The sequence below is a fragment of the Trachymyrmex septentrionalis genome, unplaced genomic scaffold (assembly GCF_001594115.1).
Source record: "Trachymyrmex septentrionalis isolate Tsep2-gDNA-1 unplaced genomic scaffold, Tsep1.0 scaffold20, whole genome shotgun sequence".
In the NCBI taxonomy this organism is placed as follows: domain Eukaryota; kingdom Metazoa; phylum Arthropoda; class Insecta; order Hymenoptera; family Formicidae; genus Trachymyrmex; species Trachymyrmex septentrionalis.
In genome coordinates, this window is record NW_017305180.1 from 6,850,859 (window position 1) to 6,871,746 (window position 20,888).

The 20,888-nt window shown below is 28.7% G+C and overlaps 4 protein-coding genes across 8 annotated transcripts in view; 3 read left to right on the forward strand and 1 right to left on the reverse strand.

Annotated features, from left to right (window-relative positions):
• Positions 1-3,410, forward strand: part of LOC108747769 (importin subunit alpha-7) — a 9,080-nt gene extending 5,670 nt beyond the window's left edge. The window contains exons 4-10 of one of the 2 annotated variants that reach the window (XM_018485511.1): positions 61-276; positions 374-568; positions 658-878; positions 1,042-1,305; positions 1,374-1,578; positions 1,670-1,973; positions 2,070-3,401. In XM_018485511.1, the coding sequence (XP_018341013.1) occupies positions 61-276; positions 374-568; positions 658-878; positions 1,042-1,305; positions 1,374-1,578; positions 1,670-1,973; positions 2,070-2,266 (1,602 nt within the window). In that variant the 3' untranslated portion in view covers positions 2,267-3,401. Of the gene's footprint in view, positions 1-60; positions 277-373; positions 569-657; positions 879-1,041; positions 1,306-1,373; positions 1,579-1,669; positions 1,974-2,069 lie in introns of both variants that reach the window. The other variant, XM_018485510.1, reaches the window with a different exon arrangement.
• Positions 3,411-5,966: 2,556 nt separating this feature from the next.
• LOC108747770 lies at positions 5,967-9,168 on the reverse strand. Of its 2 annotated transcripts, none has more exons than XM_018485512.1 (4): positions 9,001-9,168; positions 7,473-7,544; positions 6,410-7,177; positions 5,967-6,340 (listed from the first exon to the last, which is right to left on the reverse strand). In XM_018485512.1, exons 1-4 carry the CDS (start codon positions 9,037-9,039, stop codon positions 6,062-6,064), a joined length of 1,158 nt encoding a protein of 385 aa, XP_018341014.1. In that variant the 5' UTR covers positions 9,040-9,168; the 3' UTR covers positions 5,967-6,061. The 2 variants fall into 2 exon arrangements, with proteins under 2 accessions (XP_018341014.1, XP_018341015.1); XM_018485513.1 differs by lacking the exon at positions 9,001-9,168 and adding an exon at positions 8,869-8,886.
• Positions 9,169-9,224: 56 nt separating this feature from the next.
• On the forward strand, positions 9,225-12,759 carry LOC108747772 (palmitoyltransferase ZDHHC6). Its single transcript, XM_018485517.1, has 7 exons — positions 9,225-9,562; positions 10,654-10,835; positions 11,205-11,289; positions 11,578-11,852; positions 11,919-12,131; positions 12,299-12,486; positions 12,582-12,759. The coding sequence occupies exons 1-7, from the start codon at positions 9,508-9,510 to the stop codon at positions 12,703-12,705; spliced, it is 1,122 nt and encodes a 373-aa protein (XP_018341019.1). The 5' UTR covers positions 9,225-9,507; the 3' UTR covers positions 12,706-12,759.
• A 2,752-nt stretch (positions 12,760-15,511) lies between these two features.
• LOC108747790 (putative defense protein 3) overlaps positions 15,512-20,888 on the forward strand; it is an 8,120-nt gene continuing 2,743 nt past the window's right edge. The window contains exons 1-3 of one of the 3 annotated variants that reach the window (XM_018485568.1): positions 15,512-15,745; positions 16,414-16,647; positions 19,029-19,236. In XM_018485568.1, the coding sequence (XP_018341070.1) occupies positions 16,431-16,647; positions 19,029-19,236 (425 nt within the window). In that variant the 5' untranslated portion in view covers positions 15,512-15,745; positions 16,414-16,430. The remainder of the gene's footprint in view (positions 15,746-16,413; positions 16,648-19,028; positions 19,237-20,888) is intronic. The other 2 variants (XM_018485569.1, XM_018485567.1) reach the window with 2 other exon arrangements.

Consider the following 20,888-nt stretch of genomic DNA (forward strand, 5'->3'; position numbering starts at 1 on the left):
AAATATAATATATGAAATATAATAATATAAAATATGTATAATTTTTATTTCAATTTTTAGATGTCAACTGGACCTACACATAAACATCGTTACAAAAATGTAGGATTAGATTCTCAAGAGTTGCGAAGACGCAGAGAGGAAGAGGGAGTCCAATTAAGAAAACAAAAACGTGAGCAGCAATTATCAAAACGTCGCAATGTTCCAAACATTGTTGCAGATGAAGATAATGTGACATCTACAGATGAATATTCACTTCCTATTGGTACTGCACAATCGGTAATATAATTTATTATTATATTTTTTTACTGTTTTTATGTATAATTTGTTTCATAATAATTTTTCTTTTTACATAACAAAATTTATATTTTAACAGTCTCCTGGTATTATAACATCTGAAATGGTAGATGCATTATATAGTCCTAACATACAAGATCAATTGGCAGCAACGCAGAAATTTAGAAAATTATTATCAAGAGAGCCAAATCCCCCTATAGATGAGGTGATACAAACAGGAATTGTACCACAATTTGTTGAATTTCTTAAAAATAATACAAATTGCACTCTGCAGGTTGGTACATGGAAATATGACAAATGTGTATAAATGTTCTCTTTTGTTGTGTATCAAAGATACATATAAATGATAATATTAATTGTTAGTTTGAAGCAGCATGGGCTCTGACAAATATAGCAAGTGGTACATCTCAACAAACACGTATTGTGATAGATGCAGGAGCTGTTCCTACTTTCATATCTTTACTTGGTTCTGAATATGAAGATGTGCAGGAACAAGCTGTTTGGGCATTGGGTAATATTGCAGGGGATAGTCCTGAATGCAGAGATCATGTCTTAGCCAATGGTATCCTTACACCACTTCTGCAGTATGTTTCTTTATATTTACAGTTTTTATGTGAATTATTATAGTTTATCGTTATTATAAGAAAAATGAAAGATTCTTATATACATGTTGCACAATAATATTCCTATATACATATTATATTATACACACAATAATATAAAACTAATATTGCACTATTTTTACAGATTGCTATCAAAGGCAACACGACTTTCTATGACCCGCAATGCGGTATGGGCATTATCAAATCTCTGTCGAGGAAAAAATCCAGCACCAGCTTTTGCAAAAGTTGCACCATGTTTACCAGTGTTGGCACATCTTCTCAATCATACTGATTATGATGTACTCGCTGATGCTTGTTGGGCTCTTTCTTACTTGAGCGATGGCCCAAATGATAAAATACAAGCTGTTATTGATGCTGGTGTTTGCAGACGTCTCGTAGAACTTCTCATGTATGTTTATATTTATTATGCATAAGATTAATTATATGTGGATTGTATAACAATTGAAAATTTTTCAGGCATGAACAAAATAATGTAACAAGTGCGGCTCTTCGTGCTGTAGGAAACATAGTTACTGGAGATGATGTGCAAACGCAAGTTGTATTAAATTGTTCGGCATTACATTGTCTATTACATCTCTTAAGTTCGCCACGGGAAAGTGTTCGTAAAGAGGCTTGTTGGACGGTCTCTAATATCACTGCCGGTAATCCCCAACAAATACAAGTATGTTTCAATCTTTTAAACATAATAGAATATAACTTTGTTTATATATATCGTATATCAATAATTAATATACAACATTGATTTCTATTAGGCGGTGATTGATGGTAATATCTTTCCGGTTTTAATCGAGATTTTGAGTAAAGCTGAATTTAAAACACGTAAAGAAGCTGCATGGGCAATTACAAATGCTACTAGTGGCGGAACAGCCGAACAAATTCGATACCTCGCAGTGCAAGGATGTATTCCGCCGCTTTGCGATTTGCTTACTGTTATGGATGTCAAGATTGTTCAGGTCGCTCTAAATGGTATAGAAAATATTCTACGCCTGGGAGAACAAGATGCAACTATGCATAATGGTCTCAATCCTTATGCAGTTCTTATCGAAGAATGTTATGGTAAAATATCAATTTGATACAAAGGTTTTCTATGAAAGACGTGTCATCGTCAATAAATATTAATTTGTTAAATTAATTAAAAAAAAAATATTTCAGGCCTAGATAAGATAGAATTCTTGCAATCGCACCAAAATATGGATATTTATCAAAAGGCCTTTGATATTATCGAACGATTCTTTGGGTCTGAGGAAGAAGATACGCGACTTGTACCTTCAATCGATTCACAAGGACAAGAATATCAGTTCACCGCACCAGATTCTTCCCAACTACCAGTGCAAGGCTTTGAATTCTAATCATCTGTCTTTAAATTTCTGAATATAACTCTGTTTCGTTAAACGTTAACGTTATTCGTTCCACAGGGATTTATAATATTCTAAAAATTAGTAGGGGAGATTGTGCGCCGAGCTATTTGTTTATGGGAGGTAAGTGTCCACATACTGCTATCTCAGGTGTTAAACGATAGATATCCTTATTAATTTAAAAAGTAGCTGAAAAAGCTAAGTAACATGAAAATAAAATTTTTTGAAATTACATGCTTTTTCAACTACTCGTTAGAATGGTAGACATCTGCTCTTAATATCTGATCTGAGATAACAATACTGTGGACATATGATCTCTCCTACATTAATAGGAAATATAATTTTACATATTCATTCACTGAGCTTGAGTGTATTTATGTCAGAAGTACAAAATAATTGAAACTGATCTATTCTTCTTTTATTCGAATTAAAAGCAGTAAAAACTCTTGATACATTTTCAATTGATTTCTTTTTTTTTTATTATTTAAGATGAACCATAACTTACTCTATGTTACGACCTGAAATTGTTTTCGAATCTACGTCAAATTACGACAATGTCTATGTTTAGAGCCTTGAAACAATTTGTGTAGGAACACTTACAGATTCATACCTGCATGTATTTAGTATGAGACGTTTAGTTTTTTAAACAAACGTCTTAGTGCTTAAGTAGAAGTGGAGACAGTGATCAGAACAATTTGTCGAGGCAAACTCACACCTCGTCCGACATGTGACTGACGCAGAATTACGAAAAAAAAACTTGCATTACCCTGCAAGACACTAACTGAATGACTGAAGTACGCGACTACGTAGCCAACACGGACAACATTACGCAACGCGGTACTCACCTCCTTACTATACTAGATAGAAACATGACCAATTAAACTTTTTTACTGTAAATACGTATCTCGTAATTTTAAGGCTATTCTATACAGAGTGCCCTCAAGAAACGAAGTAATAGTTTTATTTGGCCGTCAATGCAACAGCTTGCGATAATTGAGATATTTGTAATTTGTGATAAATATAATTTGTACTGAGATACGTGCAAAGTATGCTTTGGTTTTCTTATGTTAAATAATCGTGCGGAATGCAGATTCCAATTATTATATACTTATACTTTTGTTAATCTAGTATCATACAATCAATTATTAATTCTTAATTATAAATATTTGCAAATGTATTAAATAAATATTTTTTATCTTATGTTTTCCATAATTGAATTTTTAAATTATCGCAGAGTATTATATCAATATTTCTCAACCCTTTATTTGCCTATGATGAAAATGAATAGTATTGAAATTGTACAGCACATAATCAGATTTTGGACATTCTGTATGAAAAGTCTATGACTGTATATATGAAATGTATTTATTATTTAGGTTTGACGATACCACACTATATTACACAAACCTTATATATACTATCTATTTTTAGTTACCGATTTGTGAATTATTACGACAGAGAACGACTGTACTACAGCTCATTAGTTGAAACTTTGCTAACATATTACTTTAGCAAATGTAGCTATGGATGCTTGTTGCCAATTTATAATATATTTACCGAATAATATTACATAAATATAGAAAACTGGATTTATCGAGTGATTATGCGCTATGCACATTATTTTTATATAAAATTTTGGAATAAATTATTTTTTATTTTATATATATATATATATATAAAATAGATAAAATCATATATATGATATCAATCCTGAAAACTGATGGATTGGTCTAAATCAGTGTTTTAATCGGTATAATCAACAATCTTTAAATACAACATTTTTACCAAAAAATATAATGTATTCTATAATTATTTTAATTAAAATAGATTTTGTGTTTTTACATTTCGTTTTTAATCAATATTAATAAAACAAATATTACTATTACTTTTATTTCACGTAAATAGCATGAACATGTATTGATAAATTTATTACAAACTTTTTCTGCTTATTAAAGTATTCATTATTGAAAGATTAAAAACCACTTGTCTAAATCATGAATATATTTTTCCCAACGATCTGTAATACAATGTTAGAAAATTTATTAAAATAGAAATAAAGCTGTATAAATAGATATTGTGTATTAAACCATTAGTTATTTTAAGTTTTTCAACTGCTTTTAGAAAATATTGAATTGTAATTTGATATTCTTATATATATAAAATGAATATATTCTAAAAAGCATTGAATGCATATCCAAAAATTAACAAATTTTTATTTAAATCACAAAAAATTAATGAAAATCATGTAAAATATGAAATAAAATTTGTATTTTACATGTTTATTTGATATATATGTATATATTTTAATATTTAATTTGAGTAAGATAACGAATTAACGACGTTAATAGCTAAATGAATTTTTTTAAATATAAATCGTTTATTGTATGCAATTCATACAAAATGTTCATACAAAAAATAAATTATTTGCGTATATTTGTAAATGTAACTTGTCAATAATATTTTGCAATTTTATTATATGTAAATACCTTATATCATTAAACATATTAAAACTACAGTGTATCAGGTCTTGTAAATTGGCAATGAGCAGGATACGATACTTGACATTATTTCAATTGTTGTATGGACTGCCGACTGACACATTAATACAAAATCGAATATCATACATACACAAAATAATCCTAATTATTGTATTTTATTTTGAAGCTAAATAAATATGTCATTCGGAAATATGCGTGAAATCGCTACGTACAGTGTCATTATATTTTTCGAAAATAGAAATATGAAATTGTGATTAGAAAAACTGGCTAAAAATAAAATTTATTTCGTGTAACATTGGCATAACAAAATAAAGTTAAATTAACAGATCTATAGATTTTATATCTTTAGTTTGTAATCAAGAACGAGTAACTTTATCATAACTGTCATGACTGGTAATTGTATATGCTAAATTCATTATATACAATACAAAAAACTATAGAAAATATTTTTAATATTAGAATCTTTTTCAGTTCTGACAGTTTTGATTTAATAAACTGCAGCAATAGCTTACAGAATAAATCTAAAAAATATATAATATGTTCAGCATTACATTCATCATGTACATTAATATATATTTTATATTATACTACTAAAAGTAACACCAACCTATATGCGATTCGTGACTCGTAATAAATTTACAGAAACTAATCATTTATCAATATGGATTCTCCATAATGTTCGCTATTTGTGATTTATTTATATATAATCCATGATAGAAAACCTTATTCAGCAAGATAAGAAGATATCAATTTCTCGCAGTCAAAAAATTGTTTTAAAACTGTATTTCTAGGAAGTAATGTATGTGTTTTAGAATTTGATATTTACAAAGGGTTCAATTAACTGAGATTAAATAGAATGTTAGTAGTTTTATTCTTTTTACATAATAATAATGACTTGACACTTAACATCATGTCCCCTGATAATAGCTCTTTTTAAATATGAATAGAAATACAGCTCATATATAATTGTATTTCATTACTATTATATTTATCGAAAATGTTGAGGCAAAGTTTTACATTCAAGAGTTTTCAATCAATACAAATTAACATGATTTATTTTAATTTCATTAGAATACCGTTTTGTTAGTGACTCGATATAAATAAATAATAATTACAAATTCGATGAATCTGTCTTTCTAAATGAGTCTCTTCGAATAGCAAACTGCACATAGGGCGCTAGCTTTGAATTGACAATTTTTCTTACTTACAAAAATATTGAACTTTTTAATTACATAACTACATCAATGTGCTGTTACAACTGCATATGCTTATCTTCTTTTTTCAATTCAGATTAGCAATATCTTAATTGTGGTTCAGGTTGTACCGATATAATTACCCCATCTGTAATGCGCGTTACAAGTGCAGCCAAAATATCCTGATCGATGCTTTTTGATAGTCGGTTATACATCTGACTTTCTACAAAGTTTAGCTTCTTCTGTTGTGACAAAGAACTGTTAGTTTGCATAGTAAGAATGTAAATAGCTTCTGCTACTAAAGGATTTATTCTATCGCATAAATTATGTAATGCCTTTATTGCTTCTGCATTAATATTCAATATATCGTGAATAATCTGCAATAAATTTATTTGATTGTCAGTTCATATAAATAGAGTTTATATTTGAAATATACGCATACTCACCACAACTTTTTTTTTCTCCGGAGAATGTTCTTTTAATGTAGTAATGATTTCACCAGCATCGTTTCCAAAATCTTTTGGATTAAATATCAGATAATTATCTGCATTCAAAATATCACTGCTCATATGTGCTAGTTTAGTAGCTAAACAATTCATTGTAGTTGTTTCGTTTGCAAATAGCAGAATTACTGAAGGTGTTTTGGGAATTTTTGATATCACTTCGTTTATAGCACATGAAATATCATTCCAGATATCTAATTCTTGATTAGAAAATGATGTTTTGAGGTTTTGGACTGATTCAGTTAAAGGATTATTAAGAATTATAGACTGCTCTTTATTGTTATTTAAAAATAATTGGAAAAATATTCCTACTGCTAATACTAATATGATAATGTAGAAGTAAAGATTGTTGCTTGTATTCTGTTTAGTATAGTCCCTTTTCTGTTTAGTATAGTCCCTTTCATACTTTATTTTCTGTGAACAAATACATCTTTCTGGAGAGAAAGTTATAGAGCGATCTTGTGAACATGAATGTAAAGATAGTATCTTTTCGTCTTCCTTACTAGAACTTTCTGTCACTTGTGTATTTTCATAACTTTGATTTTTAAATAATTCTTCTTCACTTTCATCAGATGAATTTGATATATTTTTTTTCATTTCCGAACTTTGAAAACTATTATTTAAGAAAGGGTATTTACTTCTATCTTCTGATTCTAGAGATCTTCTAGATTTGGAATTAGATAATGTGGATGTCATTGGTGAGCTGTGAATCTGCAAAATAATAATGCATTATCAGTTACACAAGTAAATCAGAAATAATCATGCAGTCTCGATAATGCTTTGTAATCAAATTTAATTTACCTATAGTATCAAATTTAATTTACCTGTAGTATTAAATTTAATTTACCTGTAGTATCAATATAACTCTTAAATAGAATCTGTTTGTCAAGTTATATTCCAAAGATAAATGCATGTAGTGACAAGTGATATATGAGATTTTAATCAATATACTTTAAAGAGATTAATAAAAAGTAGAAAGTAACATCCTAAAGAAAGTTATACATACATCTTTTGTATCTTCTGATCTTAGAGATTTTCTACGTTTGGGTGATATAGGTATCATTGGTGGGTTATGAATCTGTAAATAATAACATAATACATAGAGAAGATATGAAGAGGAATCGCAATTATATGAGTGAAATGTTAGTAGAATACCAAGACTCTATATATTTAAACAGAATACTGCAAATTAACATCATTTGTATTTTATTAGCAGAAATTGAGACAATTTAAATAGCAAAAGAATCAAGACATGTTCAGATTTATACTGGCAGTACTGAAAATCTATGGTGCACATAATATGAATTATAAATTTTCAGTATTAGCAGTATACATATATCCAAATACAGTCTAAATAGACTACAGGTATTTTTTATTCCTGCATTCTTGTACGGTGCAATAAGTTAAAGGGTTAAAAATAATAAAATCAATAGCCTCTAAAGAAAATTTTAAAAAATAATAAATAAAATGCCAATTTGAGCCGACACTGGTTATTAGTGTGTATTTTTTAATAACATCAACTCGGACATCACCACCACGTGTGTTCTCGCTTTTTATGTTATTAGTTTATACTCATATGCGCTACCATTATGTAATTTTGTTAATATATCTTTTGTACTGAAGAGGACTGTAGGTCGAAACGTATACGTTTAATATTTACTTTGAATAAATGTTATTAAAAAATACACACTAATAACCAGTGTTGGCTCAAATTGGCATTTTATTTATTATTTTAAAAGGTCAACTCATGATTAACTTTTAATTAAGGTTTAACTTATTTTAAGTAATAATGAATAATAATGAATTGTAAAACTAAACCTAAATGAACCCTATGTAACCGTCTGTTAACTTCTACCTAACCGAGGTTGGTGAAAGAGACTCAAGATAAAACAAACATAAATTTGTTTCACCTCAACTTATTGCATCGTGTGCATCAGAAAATGCAGAAATAAAAAAACAGACCTTGATGTATTTAAAATATTTAAATAATTACAAAACAGTAAATTCTGCTTATGCCTATTTCCACTAATGTAGATTAACTTTAATCTCGATTCAACTTACTCTTCATCTTTTCCTATTCTTTAGAACTAATTTTTAGAACTAATTTTTAGAACTAGATAATAGATTTCTAATCTTTAAGAATTAGAAAATCTTAGAAAAAGAACCTTTTAGAATCTCTCTAAAAACAGAATCTTTTAGAATTAGAAAAAGACGAAGAGTAAGTTGAACCGAGATTAAAGTTAATCTACATTGGTGAAAACGGCCATTAGTCGGTTTTTGCAGTTAATCTATTATTACATCCTGCTTTCAACTCTCGCAGATTTTGCTATATTTTTACTGGCATTTTACCAACAAAACATGTAACGCGCATAATTAAAAAATCTATTTTCGACAGATTTTACCATTATCTACGTAATGTAAGAGAAAAAAATCCTGCGTGTAACAGTCGAGGATTCCATTCGCTTATCTCGGCGAAGATGAATACGATTTCTCAGGAAAATCAATAAGTAGCAATGAAACCCAAAGACATATACCTTGGACATTCCGCAGCCGGTGGCCTCATCTCCACTCATAACTTATCAGATCGTTACAGAAAGATATAAAATGTTATGACGAACAATGTTATAACCTCATTATAACGGACAGCAACTAGTTGTATCGCGAGTATTTGCGATTATCGCAAATGATTGCAAATTTTGCCGTAGAAGCGTCGCCCTAGTGGCCCTAGTGCTAATATGTGACCTAGCACCAGACTACGCGCGATTGATGAAAATCGATTCGAGATTGGCGTTAGTTTCAGAGGTCATCGGTCGCCGCTTGATCAGCATCAGCTAGATGACGTGAGATACGTGAATGCGGCCATTGCGACAACTGACAGCAACGCGAGCGGCGAGACGTACGTTTGCGAGGATCCGGCTCATCCGGCCGCCGTTGTCGTCGTCGTCGTCGCCGTCGCCGCCGCCGCCGTTGTCGCCGCCGCCAAATCTGAGGGCGTCAATGAACGTCTGAATGCGAATTTGAAGTTGCTATACAGTGACAACATGTGCATTGGTCCGTTGAAGAAATTATGCCATTGGGGACCGCTCTCCTCACTCGGTACGTCATAAATGTCTCTCAAGTCCGGATGGATTCCGATCATTTCTCGTCTCATCAAACTGTCAACATCATCTTGTCAATGAAAACATGATTGATCTCTCGTCATCTACGTTCAGATATATAATAAGAACGATAATTAATTTGATTAAATTCCGATTAACTTAATTGAAGATGATTAACTTCAAAATAGAACTTTTGTACGTAGATTAATTATTAATTTTTTATCGTTTGATATGTGAAAAGAAATATTAATGAAATTATGTAAGGAAAGTGCAAGAATCTGATAAAAGGGATAGAGGAGGTATAGAGGAGAAAATACTGTCTGACAATTGATAGTAATATGATGTTTGAAAAGCTAGAAAAAATAAAATAGAAGACTTTAACAAGGATTTTTCTGGACAAGAGGAATTAAGGAAACTGAAGAAAATATTAAATGATTATAAGTGAGATAACAAAAAGAAGAAACTGACAATCAAAAGCAAGGATTTTATTGTATTTAAATTAGTATATTGATGAGAATTCAGTTATTTGTTATTAATTTATCATTGTTTATCAATTTTGAGTTATTTATTATCTCTGAGCTAATCTTTTTTATGATGTATTAAATGACAGAAAAAGACAATTGTTTATATTAACGAAATATTACTTGATTTTGATAAGTTAATTGAAATTTAATTAAAGTCATCTTAAAATAGTACATGGTAGGCATGATTTTTAAAAATCTATTGGTAATATCAAGAGATATTTTTCAGTAAACTAGATGACGAAGTATAACATGGTGAATTATTTCATCTTTGTTTAACATTGATAAATAACAAGAATGTAACGATTTACTATATAACTGTGCCTTTTGCTTGAAAGCACCCAATAATAGCTTAATATCAATAACATATTGCAAAGAGTATATACTTTAATGTTTTGTTATATTTACAAGGTTTTTACATAATTTTTTTATACATATATAAAATGTTTAGCTCATTTTATTTGATATAAATAATATAAATTGTTGATTTGTAAGATTACCAGCATAAAATCTTGATGGCAAGGAGATTAGTTGTAGATTGCAACTTTTGTTATATTTTGTGTTGCAGCGATGATAAAGTTTATCACATTGATGACGATACACTGTAGCAGACAATGGTGGCCACCGCAAGACAGTATCCCAGCGGCTGCCAGTTTCTTACTGTTCTTTATTCTCAGTGGATTGACTCTCTTCCATTTTATCAGCGCGATTGTTGAAGGACCTGGATATCTCACATTAAAATGGATGCCAGTAATATATATTACACATTTATTATTGTGTGAACCTATTTAAAAAGTGAACACTTTTTTTCACATCTTTGCAAATAACTGAAAATCCATAAACTTAACTTCTTGTTTTCTCTTCCATTATTTTACATTTATTTGATTATTAATAGGAACAAAAATTAAAACGAATTTATGATTCTAATTTCAAATCAGAGTAGTTTGACTATATTAATTTAATTTTACATTATTTAAATATTTAGATGGTAAATATGCATTGTTACGTTGGGCTTTATTATATTTAAATTATAGTAATTAATGATAAATTTATAATACAAAGCATGTAGATTTTGTCGTATTATTAATATATGTTTGCATTAATATGATTCGTTTTCAGGAAAAAGCTACAGATATACAATATCTGCAATACTGTATTGTCTGCCAAGGTTACAAGGCACCGAGATCACATCATTGTAGAAAATGTAAGAGATTAAATATAATGTAATTAAAACATAAAATAACAAATATAAATATAAATATTACTTAAATATTAATATGTTTTTAAAAGATTTGTAAATTTGTTACTACGATGTTAATATAATTTAACGATTTTGGTGCTTTTTCTATTTTGGTACTCTTGCTCGTCAATCTACTTATTGATAGAAAAACACAAAACGTAGTATATACATAAAAAAGTTTAAAAACATTGTTTAATTTTCCAATGCAACTCTATTTTAATTATGCTACATTTTTTTTTATTTACTTTTTAGGTAATCGTTGTGTGATGAAAATGGATCATCACTGTCCGTGGATAAATACATGCGTTGGACATTATAATCACGGACATTTCACAGCGTTTTTGGCAAGCGCAATCGGCGGTTGTTCTGTCTCTTTCATTATATTAACTTCCTGGATAACAACCGTGTTATCACTAAAACCTTTGCCATTCCCACCACCAGAGTTTTATACAATAATATTAGTCGTATTTAGTATTGGTGCATCAATTGGCGTTGTACTTGCAGTAGGAATGTTATTAAGTGTCCAGGTAAATGTTTTTAATACTCTTATATTTAATTGATGCATTAATTGTATAATTCTTCAAATTACATAGATATTAGCCATCTTGAGAAATCGAACAGAAATAGAAGATTGGATTCTGCAAAAATCTCACTGTTGGCGAAATGATACAGATACCGAATATATACATCCATATTCAAAAGGATGGCTTTTCAATATTAGTCAAGTTCTTACATGGGATTGTACTCCCGTCGGCGATGGCATTACGTGGCCAGTTATTGATGGCTGTGATCAATATACATTAACGGTAATTTTATTTAATTAATAATATGTCATTTAATTAATAATAATTCTATAATAATTATTTATTTAAAAACATATATGACAAAAATTTACATAAATATCGCTTACGCGCGTATATTATTATTAACTCTTAGAAACTGTAATTATAATATACTAATTATTATTTTGCAGAGAGAACAGCTTGCTCAAAAATTAGACAAACGGAAAAAAGCACGCATATATAGGATTGTACAAGCTGCATCAGGATCTAAATTTCCAATTAGTCATGGTTTTGGTGTATTTTTTCATCCACTTTGTACTGATGAATCTCGTATTAAGTTGGATGTAGATGATATTGTGATTGTAACACGTTGGAAGAAGTATGCATTTTGTATATGATATTGAATTATTAAAAATTAATTTTTTAATTAAATAATTTGCTAATTTACGAAAAATTTTTATACTTTGTTTGCAGATATTGGTTATTTGGACGAAAAGAACAGAAGGAAGGAGAAGATGGAAAATCGAAATGTATAAGGGGATGGTTTCCACGGCCCTGTGCGGTGGAAGTAATAGAAAAATCTATATGGCTTGGATAATTGATCCAAAATAATTTATTAACTTTAGAAAATTTATGTGACAACATTTGTGAAGATTTAAGAAACTTATTTATAATACAGATTTATAATAATTTTGCATTTTTTAATAGTAAAAGCTGTGAAGAATAAGATAGAAGGACATTACACTCCATACCTGTTTGTGTTCAAATTAATATATTTTTCTTGTATTTATACCTCAAACACTATAACCAATAGATTAAGATATATTATCCTACTATTAAGATATATATTTATCCTATATTATACATTTATTGCATATAAATAAGTAAAAATATTTTATATAAATTTTTACTTATTAAGATACTTTGATGAGTTCTTATACAGCGTGATAGTTTTGTTGTACAATATACATGTAATTATATACGTATTTATACATATAATTTAATAATTGTATACATATATATAATCATTATTTAATAATGATATGTAAATATGATCTATAGTAACAAACTTACTTTAATTAGAAAAATATTATTCTAATTAAAAATATTTTAAATTATTAAAATGTAAGTTTTTTTATCAACTTTTTATAAGAAAAAACACATATTACAAGAACTTCTACATGTTTTAAGATAACAGGAAAGATATTTGTAAACGAATACAATAAATAAATTTGATGTGATTTGCGATGTGATTACGAAGTAATCTGAAAGAAGTATTCCCAGCGTATATACAACCGAGACGGTCTGAAAAGGCCGTGGAAAATCAATAATACAGTGTGAAAAGTCGCATTGACTGAGTGAACTCACTATATACGTGTCAGAGTACATGTACAGTGAGTATAAAAAGTATTCGTACAGAGAAAATATTTTTTAAAAAAACTTTATTTTTAAAAATTAAATATTATCCAGCGAGAAATGAGTCATCGAATTAATGTCGAATCGATATCGATGTAATGATTTCAACATGATTCAATTTGACGTCGATTCGACGTTTAATTGATGATCATTTCTTGCTGGGTAATTAACAATTTATTCATAAAGTATAAAATAGATTATATGTTTCTTAAAATTATATATACCAAAAAGATGTGTATTAATTATAGAAAACATATCATCTGAAAAATAAGCGAAAATTAAAAGTTCCATTGTTTGGATGCTCAAAAAGTGTTCATACAATCGAAAAATTTACCTTATAATATCAGAAATACATTTGTATATGTTAGAACAAAATGTATTTATTTTATAAAATTGCTAATTAATATTTAATTTCTATAAATAAGACTTTTTTTATAACAAATTTTCTTGTACGAATACTTTTTGCTCTCACTGTATGTGTACCGCGCGCAAGCTTTTGCATTATGAGCGTTCGTTCGAAGAGTTTAACATGCAATACGATTGCTTTGCACGATTGCAGGACGTTTTATTTTATTATGATTCTATACTCATCTCGATCGAATGCGTAATGTTAGACGTATAATAATAGGCGAATGAGTGTGTAGCACACAAAGGAAATTATTGCGTAAGGGTCAATGTTACAATTCTTGTGTAAATGCAAGCCGCTAATATCACGTCCGTATCAGTTGTACGCATAACATATATTTAATAATCGGCAGTGAAAGGATCGTACTGGCAACTCGTAAAATATGTAATCGAATGTAATATGCAACAACTCAATTTGCTGCAAATGATTACAGTGTGACAAATGGATAAAAATACGAGATGCCACAGAACTTTAACATTTCTTGTCTTGCAACAGGAACTGCACACACTGCTTTGTCGAAATATATAAATACCTGTCGGCGTTCTTGAACTTTTTATAATTTTATCTGTTTTATTTAATTGATATGAATATGGATTCCTTTCATCCATTCACTCCAGATCTTGGAAATTAATATTCATATATATTCTCTTGCGAAGCTTAAAAATACAAACGAAAGAACAAGATTAATTAGAATATAGAGCGAAATAGCTTTAACAACGGGTAAATAATTTCGCGCGCGCGCGCGTGTGTGTGTGTGCGTGCGTGTGTGCGATAATAATTATATAATGAAGATTAAAGGCTGTCGTGCACAATAAAAAGCAATGCAAATAGCGCGATGCACATAGATATTCAAGAGTGTACTATATTACACATTCAATAAGCGTATCTTTTACTTTGATTTTCACTTTGTATTATTTAAATTAACTAATTTACGAATAAATGAATCAGAGTTATGTTAAAATTATTAATTTCATAGAAAGATAATTTTAAATTAAAGATAAAATTTACATATATATTTACATAAATTATGTACATATTTTTTAGAATAAACAGCTTTATAAAAACATTTCACTTTAATTTAAAATAACTTTTTAGATCTTATTCTTTCTTTTTATAAAGAGAATTTTAATGGCTGTTTCAAAATTACATATTTAATGTACAAAAATTAAAATGCCAATAAATTGCAGAAGTATTTAGGAGTATAAAATAATCGAAGAGTATTCTGTAATTTCTAATGAACTTTATTAATTAAAAAATATTTAAGTTTCAAGAAAACAAAAAAATAAACAGTTTTACATACTCACATTTATATAATTGCAATAAAAAAATAATAATAACACGTTATTTTCCGACAAGAGATCAATTTTATACATATAATTGATGAAAATAGTAGTAGTTACATCATGTATCGTTACATGACATGTAAAAGGAAATACATATATAATTACTACTTACGGTAGTACGTGATTTCTGCTATGTGTAAATCGTAGATATTCTCCTAAACGAACGAAGAGTGGAACCGGTTGTAGGATCGACGAAGGAAGTGAAAGTGAAGGATCAATTTAGTAAACGCAAGTGTGCGGCTTTGTAATCCTGTGGTGGGATCCTACTAACGTTTAGGTTGCCAGCAATCAATTGAATACTGCAGTTTCTTATGTGCGGATCTGTCACGAGCACGAAATATCTTTTTATTCTTACTTGTCGTGTAAACAGTTAACTATTTTGAGTAAGTCTCTAATTTATCGCGCGAACTTATTTAATTTATCGCTTGCATAAAGAAGTAATCGCTTCCGACTATCTCTTCGAGGTATTACCGGTATTTATCTTCTCTAATCAGATTAATTTGTATCAAATTTGTATCTTGCCCTAAGTAGTATCTTGTTATGAATTTTTTTATTGTTTCAAATTATAGATTTATGTATTAGAACTTTATTTCTGAAATTAGTCATGTATAAAAAATTATAAAATTAATCAACAATGATTTAAATTTCAGATGGTTGATGTTATTTATATATAAGCTACTTTTTTATATGTTAGCTACATATATTTATTTCTATTACTCTATAATATTTATTTTTACTCTTATGGTATTTAAATTGTGGAGGCATTCTTCATGCAAAAATATTATTGGATTTGCGAAAAAACGATTGAAAATAATTAGAAAATCATTCAAATCTAATATTGCACACAATATTCTATTCGTTCCGATAGTTTCTTCATTAATCCAATAGTATTTTTTCATAAGGGGGTGAGCGCCAGAAATGATATTAATATAAATGTTAAATACAAAACGCATTATAATTAAAACAAATTATTTGAGCACTCAGGAAATATAATATAATCTGCGTAAGTTAATTATATATATATATATATATATATATATATATATATATATACGAATATTGAAACGTTCCGCTCATCCTCAGAAACAACCGGTATTAATAAAATTTTTTTGCATGTATCTCTCGCGTCGTCGGAATGAAGGAAGCGACGCGATCAAGATGCATCTTGCCGGACACGTTAAGGTTTTATTCACACTCGTCCTCTTCTCGTCGATTTCCGTTTTCGGATTTCCAGACGGTGGGCCGGTGGACGCGTGCGTGAAGCCACGACCTAATCAACCCTATCATGGTGAAGCGCGGTCACAACCCTTAAGCACGAGCCCTTACAAGATACTGGCTTCGTCGTCGCAGTACGAACCAGGTTCACAGGTCACAGGTGAGCCAAATGCGCATGGCGCTTATATTATTAAACATCATTTGGGTATTCTGGGTTAATTTCTAGCTACGCAAAACAAATGATGAGGTTTTTAGTTAAGTCTAAAGTACTTCCGAGCGAGAGATGCTCCGCAATATAGGCTAGAATAATAATTTTATGATTAATTTTATACTTTGGAGTACACTTAAGTCTTTATACGGTTAATATCGTCTGAGATAAAGCTAATAAGATAAAAGGACACTACATGTATAGGGCGAGAAGAAGCTATTGAAAGTGTTGGAATTGAATATTTTATAATAAATTACCGAAAAGAAAGGGTTAAATTAAACATTATCTCTATAAAATTTTAGTATATAGTGCAAAAAATATATCTATGTTTATAAATATGTAAAAATAAATATAAAAAGAATAAAAAAATTGATTATAGTTGCATGGCTTAACGATGTATGTATGGAAGATCTCGATGTGAATAATTATCTTTATAAAAAGAATTTACTTAAAATTCTTCTAAGGTAGTTATAATTATTAAATTTAAATTAGAAAATAGTATTTAATAGTTTTAAAAATACTATAATTGTAATGTAAGTTCAGATCGTCATTATTCCAAAAATATTAATCACTGCATATAACTACCTGTATTATTTAATATTTCTTATGATATTTATTTTTATAAATATATACGTGTATAAAGAATTGGTTATAGTGCAATATTTAATTTATTTTATTCTATTCATTACAAAATAACTGTAATTTAGTTTCAATATCAACTTTTCAATTATTATCTTAATTAATACATTAAAAAAAGAAAAAAGAAATATTACTAATATCTTGCATAATTAAAAAAATATAATTTCTAAAATAAATTAAAATAATTATTTTGTAAAAGAAAAACAAAACAATGCAATCATAAAGCAGAATTAATTTATATTTTTTCTTTTTCTTTCTATTGTTCGCTTAATTATTACTTATATAGTATTTAGTAGTTCGCTTTATTTTTTGTCAAAGAAGCATGTATTTTGTCCGACATGAGATAATTGGATGCATCAAAATTACAATTGCGAAACGTGTTCAATGTATGTAACAATGTACTCCGTCATCGTTGATGAACACGCTTGTGGAGCAATGGAGAATTAGTCTACAAGAGGGATAAATACACCCGTTAATTTTCGAGCATGCGAACAGTTTCCTTATATCGGTTACGCATGATTAAACGTAGATGTCATTTATCTACGGAGGAAGGTTGAAATGAAAGTCTGAAATCTGTTATGCAATAAATCTTGAAACTTTGAAAACTCGTATTGCAAAGCAAATGTGTGTCAACTAATTCTTATAATGCGGATCCCATGAATCAAAATTTTTAAAAGTGCGCTTTTTTTTAAATTCTAAAGCGATTGTACAATTTCTTAAAATAACGCGGTTTTTAGAAGAACAAAGAAAAAAACAATAAAAAACGCTTGGATATTGATATTTAGAGGCCGATTTTGTACAGCTTTTTTACTTTACATAATATCTACGCCACGACATCAACGATTGTCTTTAAGAGTTACAGAATCGGCCCCTTAATTAATAATTTTATCTCTAAATTCAGACCGAAATTTAACGAGATGCTTTAATAAATGTTGTACAAGTGTAGGTAAGATTATATCAATTTAATAAATTTGAAATATGCTAAATTCTTTTTTGTTATAAATCACATTGCACATTTAAATAATGTTACATGTATTTTATAAAAGTTTCAATTCTATTATAATTGTTACTTTATATCTGATAATACGTACAATTTATATTTCAAATGTAAAATTATCACTCATTATATCAATTATCGTCATTTTCACATTGTAGTTTAAAAATTTATCCTTTTAAAATTAATATAGTTCAATACTTTTTAAATTTCATTACATTATCTGATAAATACACGATTTGTTACTATGGAATTACATAGTAAAAGTTCAAATCTTTTGAAATAGATTTCAGTTACAGCATCAATAATATAAGAATGCTAGAATTTTTTAAGAATTTATATCTCTTCTTTGTAATTATATCTTATCCAGTTTATTCGCACCAACACTCGTTTCACATTCCTCGATATAAAGATAAATATTGAGATTACTGTTGCGAGCGTTATGTTCGATTATTTACTATTTCTTTTATATCACTTTGCCGATACTGCGATGGATTTGTACGACTGAACACGTAAAATTCATGTCCATGGCAATGTGTACTATGGTTATATTCTGATATTCACTGCCAGCGTTGAAAATCTATACTGCAGGTGTAATATATTATAGATGCGAAACGCAACTTTTATATAAGAGGCAAATTGAACTTTATCTCAGCGAATGGCGTCGATAGTTATCACAACTTAGCTCTCTATTTTTCAGTCACCATTGTGGGTGCCCCGTTCAAAGGATTTTTCGTTCAGGCGCGTGATACCACTTCAAACAAATGGATTGGATCTTGGACGCGTACGCCAAACACAAATATACATTCCGAGTGTAGTGCTGTGACGCACGCTGATCCACATGATAAGGAGCAAGCTACCTTCATCTGGAACGCACCAGCGGACGCACGAGGAAGTGTTTACTTCACGTGAGTGCTATATTCTTTAACAGCGGAAATCCGGTGGGAAATGTCCGTTCATGCATTAATAACGGAATACAGGAAGGACAATGTTGAGAGTCGCAAATTGCGGCGCGAGTCCTTGAAACTTGCATTATTTGTATAATTATCAAGCATTCGAACGAAAGATACAACTTCAATGAAAGATATACGATGTTATGCTAAAAATGCATGTACGTTTGTAATTGAAATGATTGTTTAAGAATTATGCAATGAAATTTCCGATAGTAATTTATATTAATTGCACATTTCATAACTATTGTGAACGTATAGCTCAAGCTTGTACGCATTTTATTCAACAGTCTACCTTTCAAAGCTACATAATTATAATTAAATAATCACTCTTGATAGCAAAATATCTCAAGTTTCTCAGTTTTATTAAGAAGTTTTTATTTTAGGAAGAAATATGAAATTTCCGATGATTAGACATGTTTTAAAAAAATCACACATAAGAATTATTTACATTATTTTTATAAAATATATAAATAACGTTAAAAAGCTATAAATAAAATTTGCACACATATATAATTTTATATATAATTTTAAAATATTAAAAAGTCATCACGTTCTAAATTGATTTCTTCTTTTATAACGTAATCTTTCTTCTTTTACAAGTACATTACTTGGATTAAGCCACTATTATTATATAATATGATTTTGAGTTTTTTTTTGTTATTGACGAAGATATCAAAATATTCATTTTTGTACATGTTTTAAAATTCTTTTTCACAAATTTATACTTTGCGATGCATCCGTGACGAAGCAAATTTAATAATAGTAAAACGAGGACATGTAATTTTGATTGTCAGTTTAGCTATAAAAAATTTTTTATACTAAATTTTTTAGAAAGATTTTATAGATGATAAATAATAGTCATATATACTTAATTAATTTAAAAATTTTTAAAAATATGAAGAATCTTAAAGTCTTTTTAAAACTTGAGACATCCTGTAATTTTAATCTTTTTGATTATTAATGAGGATATTAAGTCATTTTTTTGTACATATATTCGTGTAAATGTACAATATTTCATGGTTGAATCAAATTTAATAACCATTAAATGAGATATAGATATAATCTACCTAATGCACGCGCAATAATTCGCGATCGGTTCATGATGGCACAGCGAGATTAATTGTATGATGGTCGCTGAAAATAATTGCTTTTATAATTTGGTCATATTATTATTCGTAATTCCACGCATATATGAAACTTGTTAATAATTTGATAAATTTTCCAGCATAAATTTTATAGTAGAAAGTTGGACCGCAAGTTGTCGATCTCTCGTCTTGAACGGCTCGCATGTGTATGTAAAAAATAAGCGCTATAAAATATTTATTGTTATAAATTGCCTTGATATTCAGTCCAATTATACAAAATATTTCTTTGTATAAATCTTATATTATCGAACAAAAGATAAACCAGTATTTCTTAATTTTTAGAAATTCTTAAATAAATTTTAAATTAACTCTTTTTATTAATAACAGGGTATTGAAAATTGAAAAGAATATAATTATTATATTATATATAAGATAAAATTAAATTAAAGGTTTTTCTATAAATTTTAAAATATAATTACAAGAGAGAGAGAGAGAGAGAGAGAGAGAGAGAGAGAGAGAGAG

Bases quoted from the DNA above. Each gene is read 5' to 3' on its own strand.
- LOC108747770 (XM_018485512.1), bottom strand. From the start codon at position 9,039: ATGAGTGGAGATGAGGCCACCGGCTGCGGAATGTCCAAG. The intron at 7,545-9,000 runs GTATATGTCTTT...TATTATTTACAG, and splicing joins CCGGCTGCGGAATGTCCAAG to ATTCATAACCCACCAATGAT. The intron at 7,178-7,472 runs GTATGTATAACT...ATTATTTTGCAG, and splicing joins GATCAGAAGATACAAAAGAT to ATTCACAGCTCACCAATGAC.
- LOC108747772 (XM_018485517.1), top strand. From the start codon at position 9,508: ATGTGCATTGGTCCGTTGAAGAAATTATGCCATTGGGGACCGCTCTCC. The intron at 9,563-10,653 runs GTACGTCATAAA...TTTGTGTTGCAG, and splicing joins GGGACCGCTCTCCTCACTCG to CGATGATAAAGTTTATCACA. The intron at 12,487-12,581 runs GTATGCATTTTG...CTTTGTTTGCAG, and splicing joins ATTGTAACACGTTGGAAGAA to ATATTGGTTATTTGGACGAA.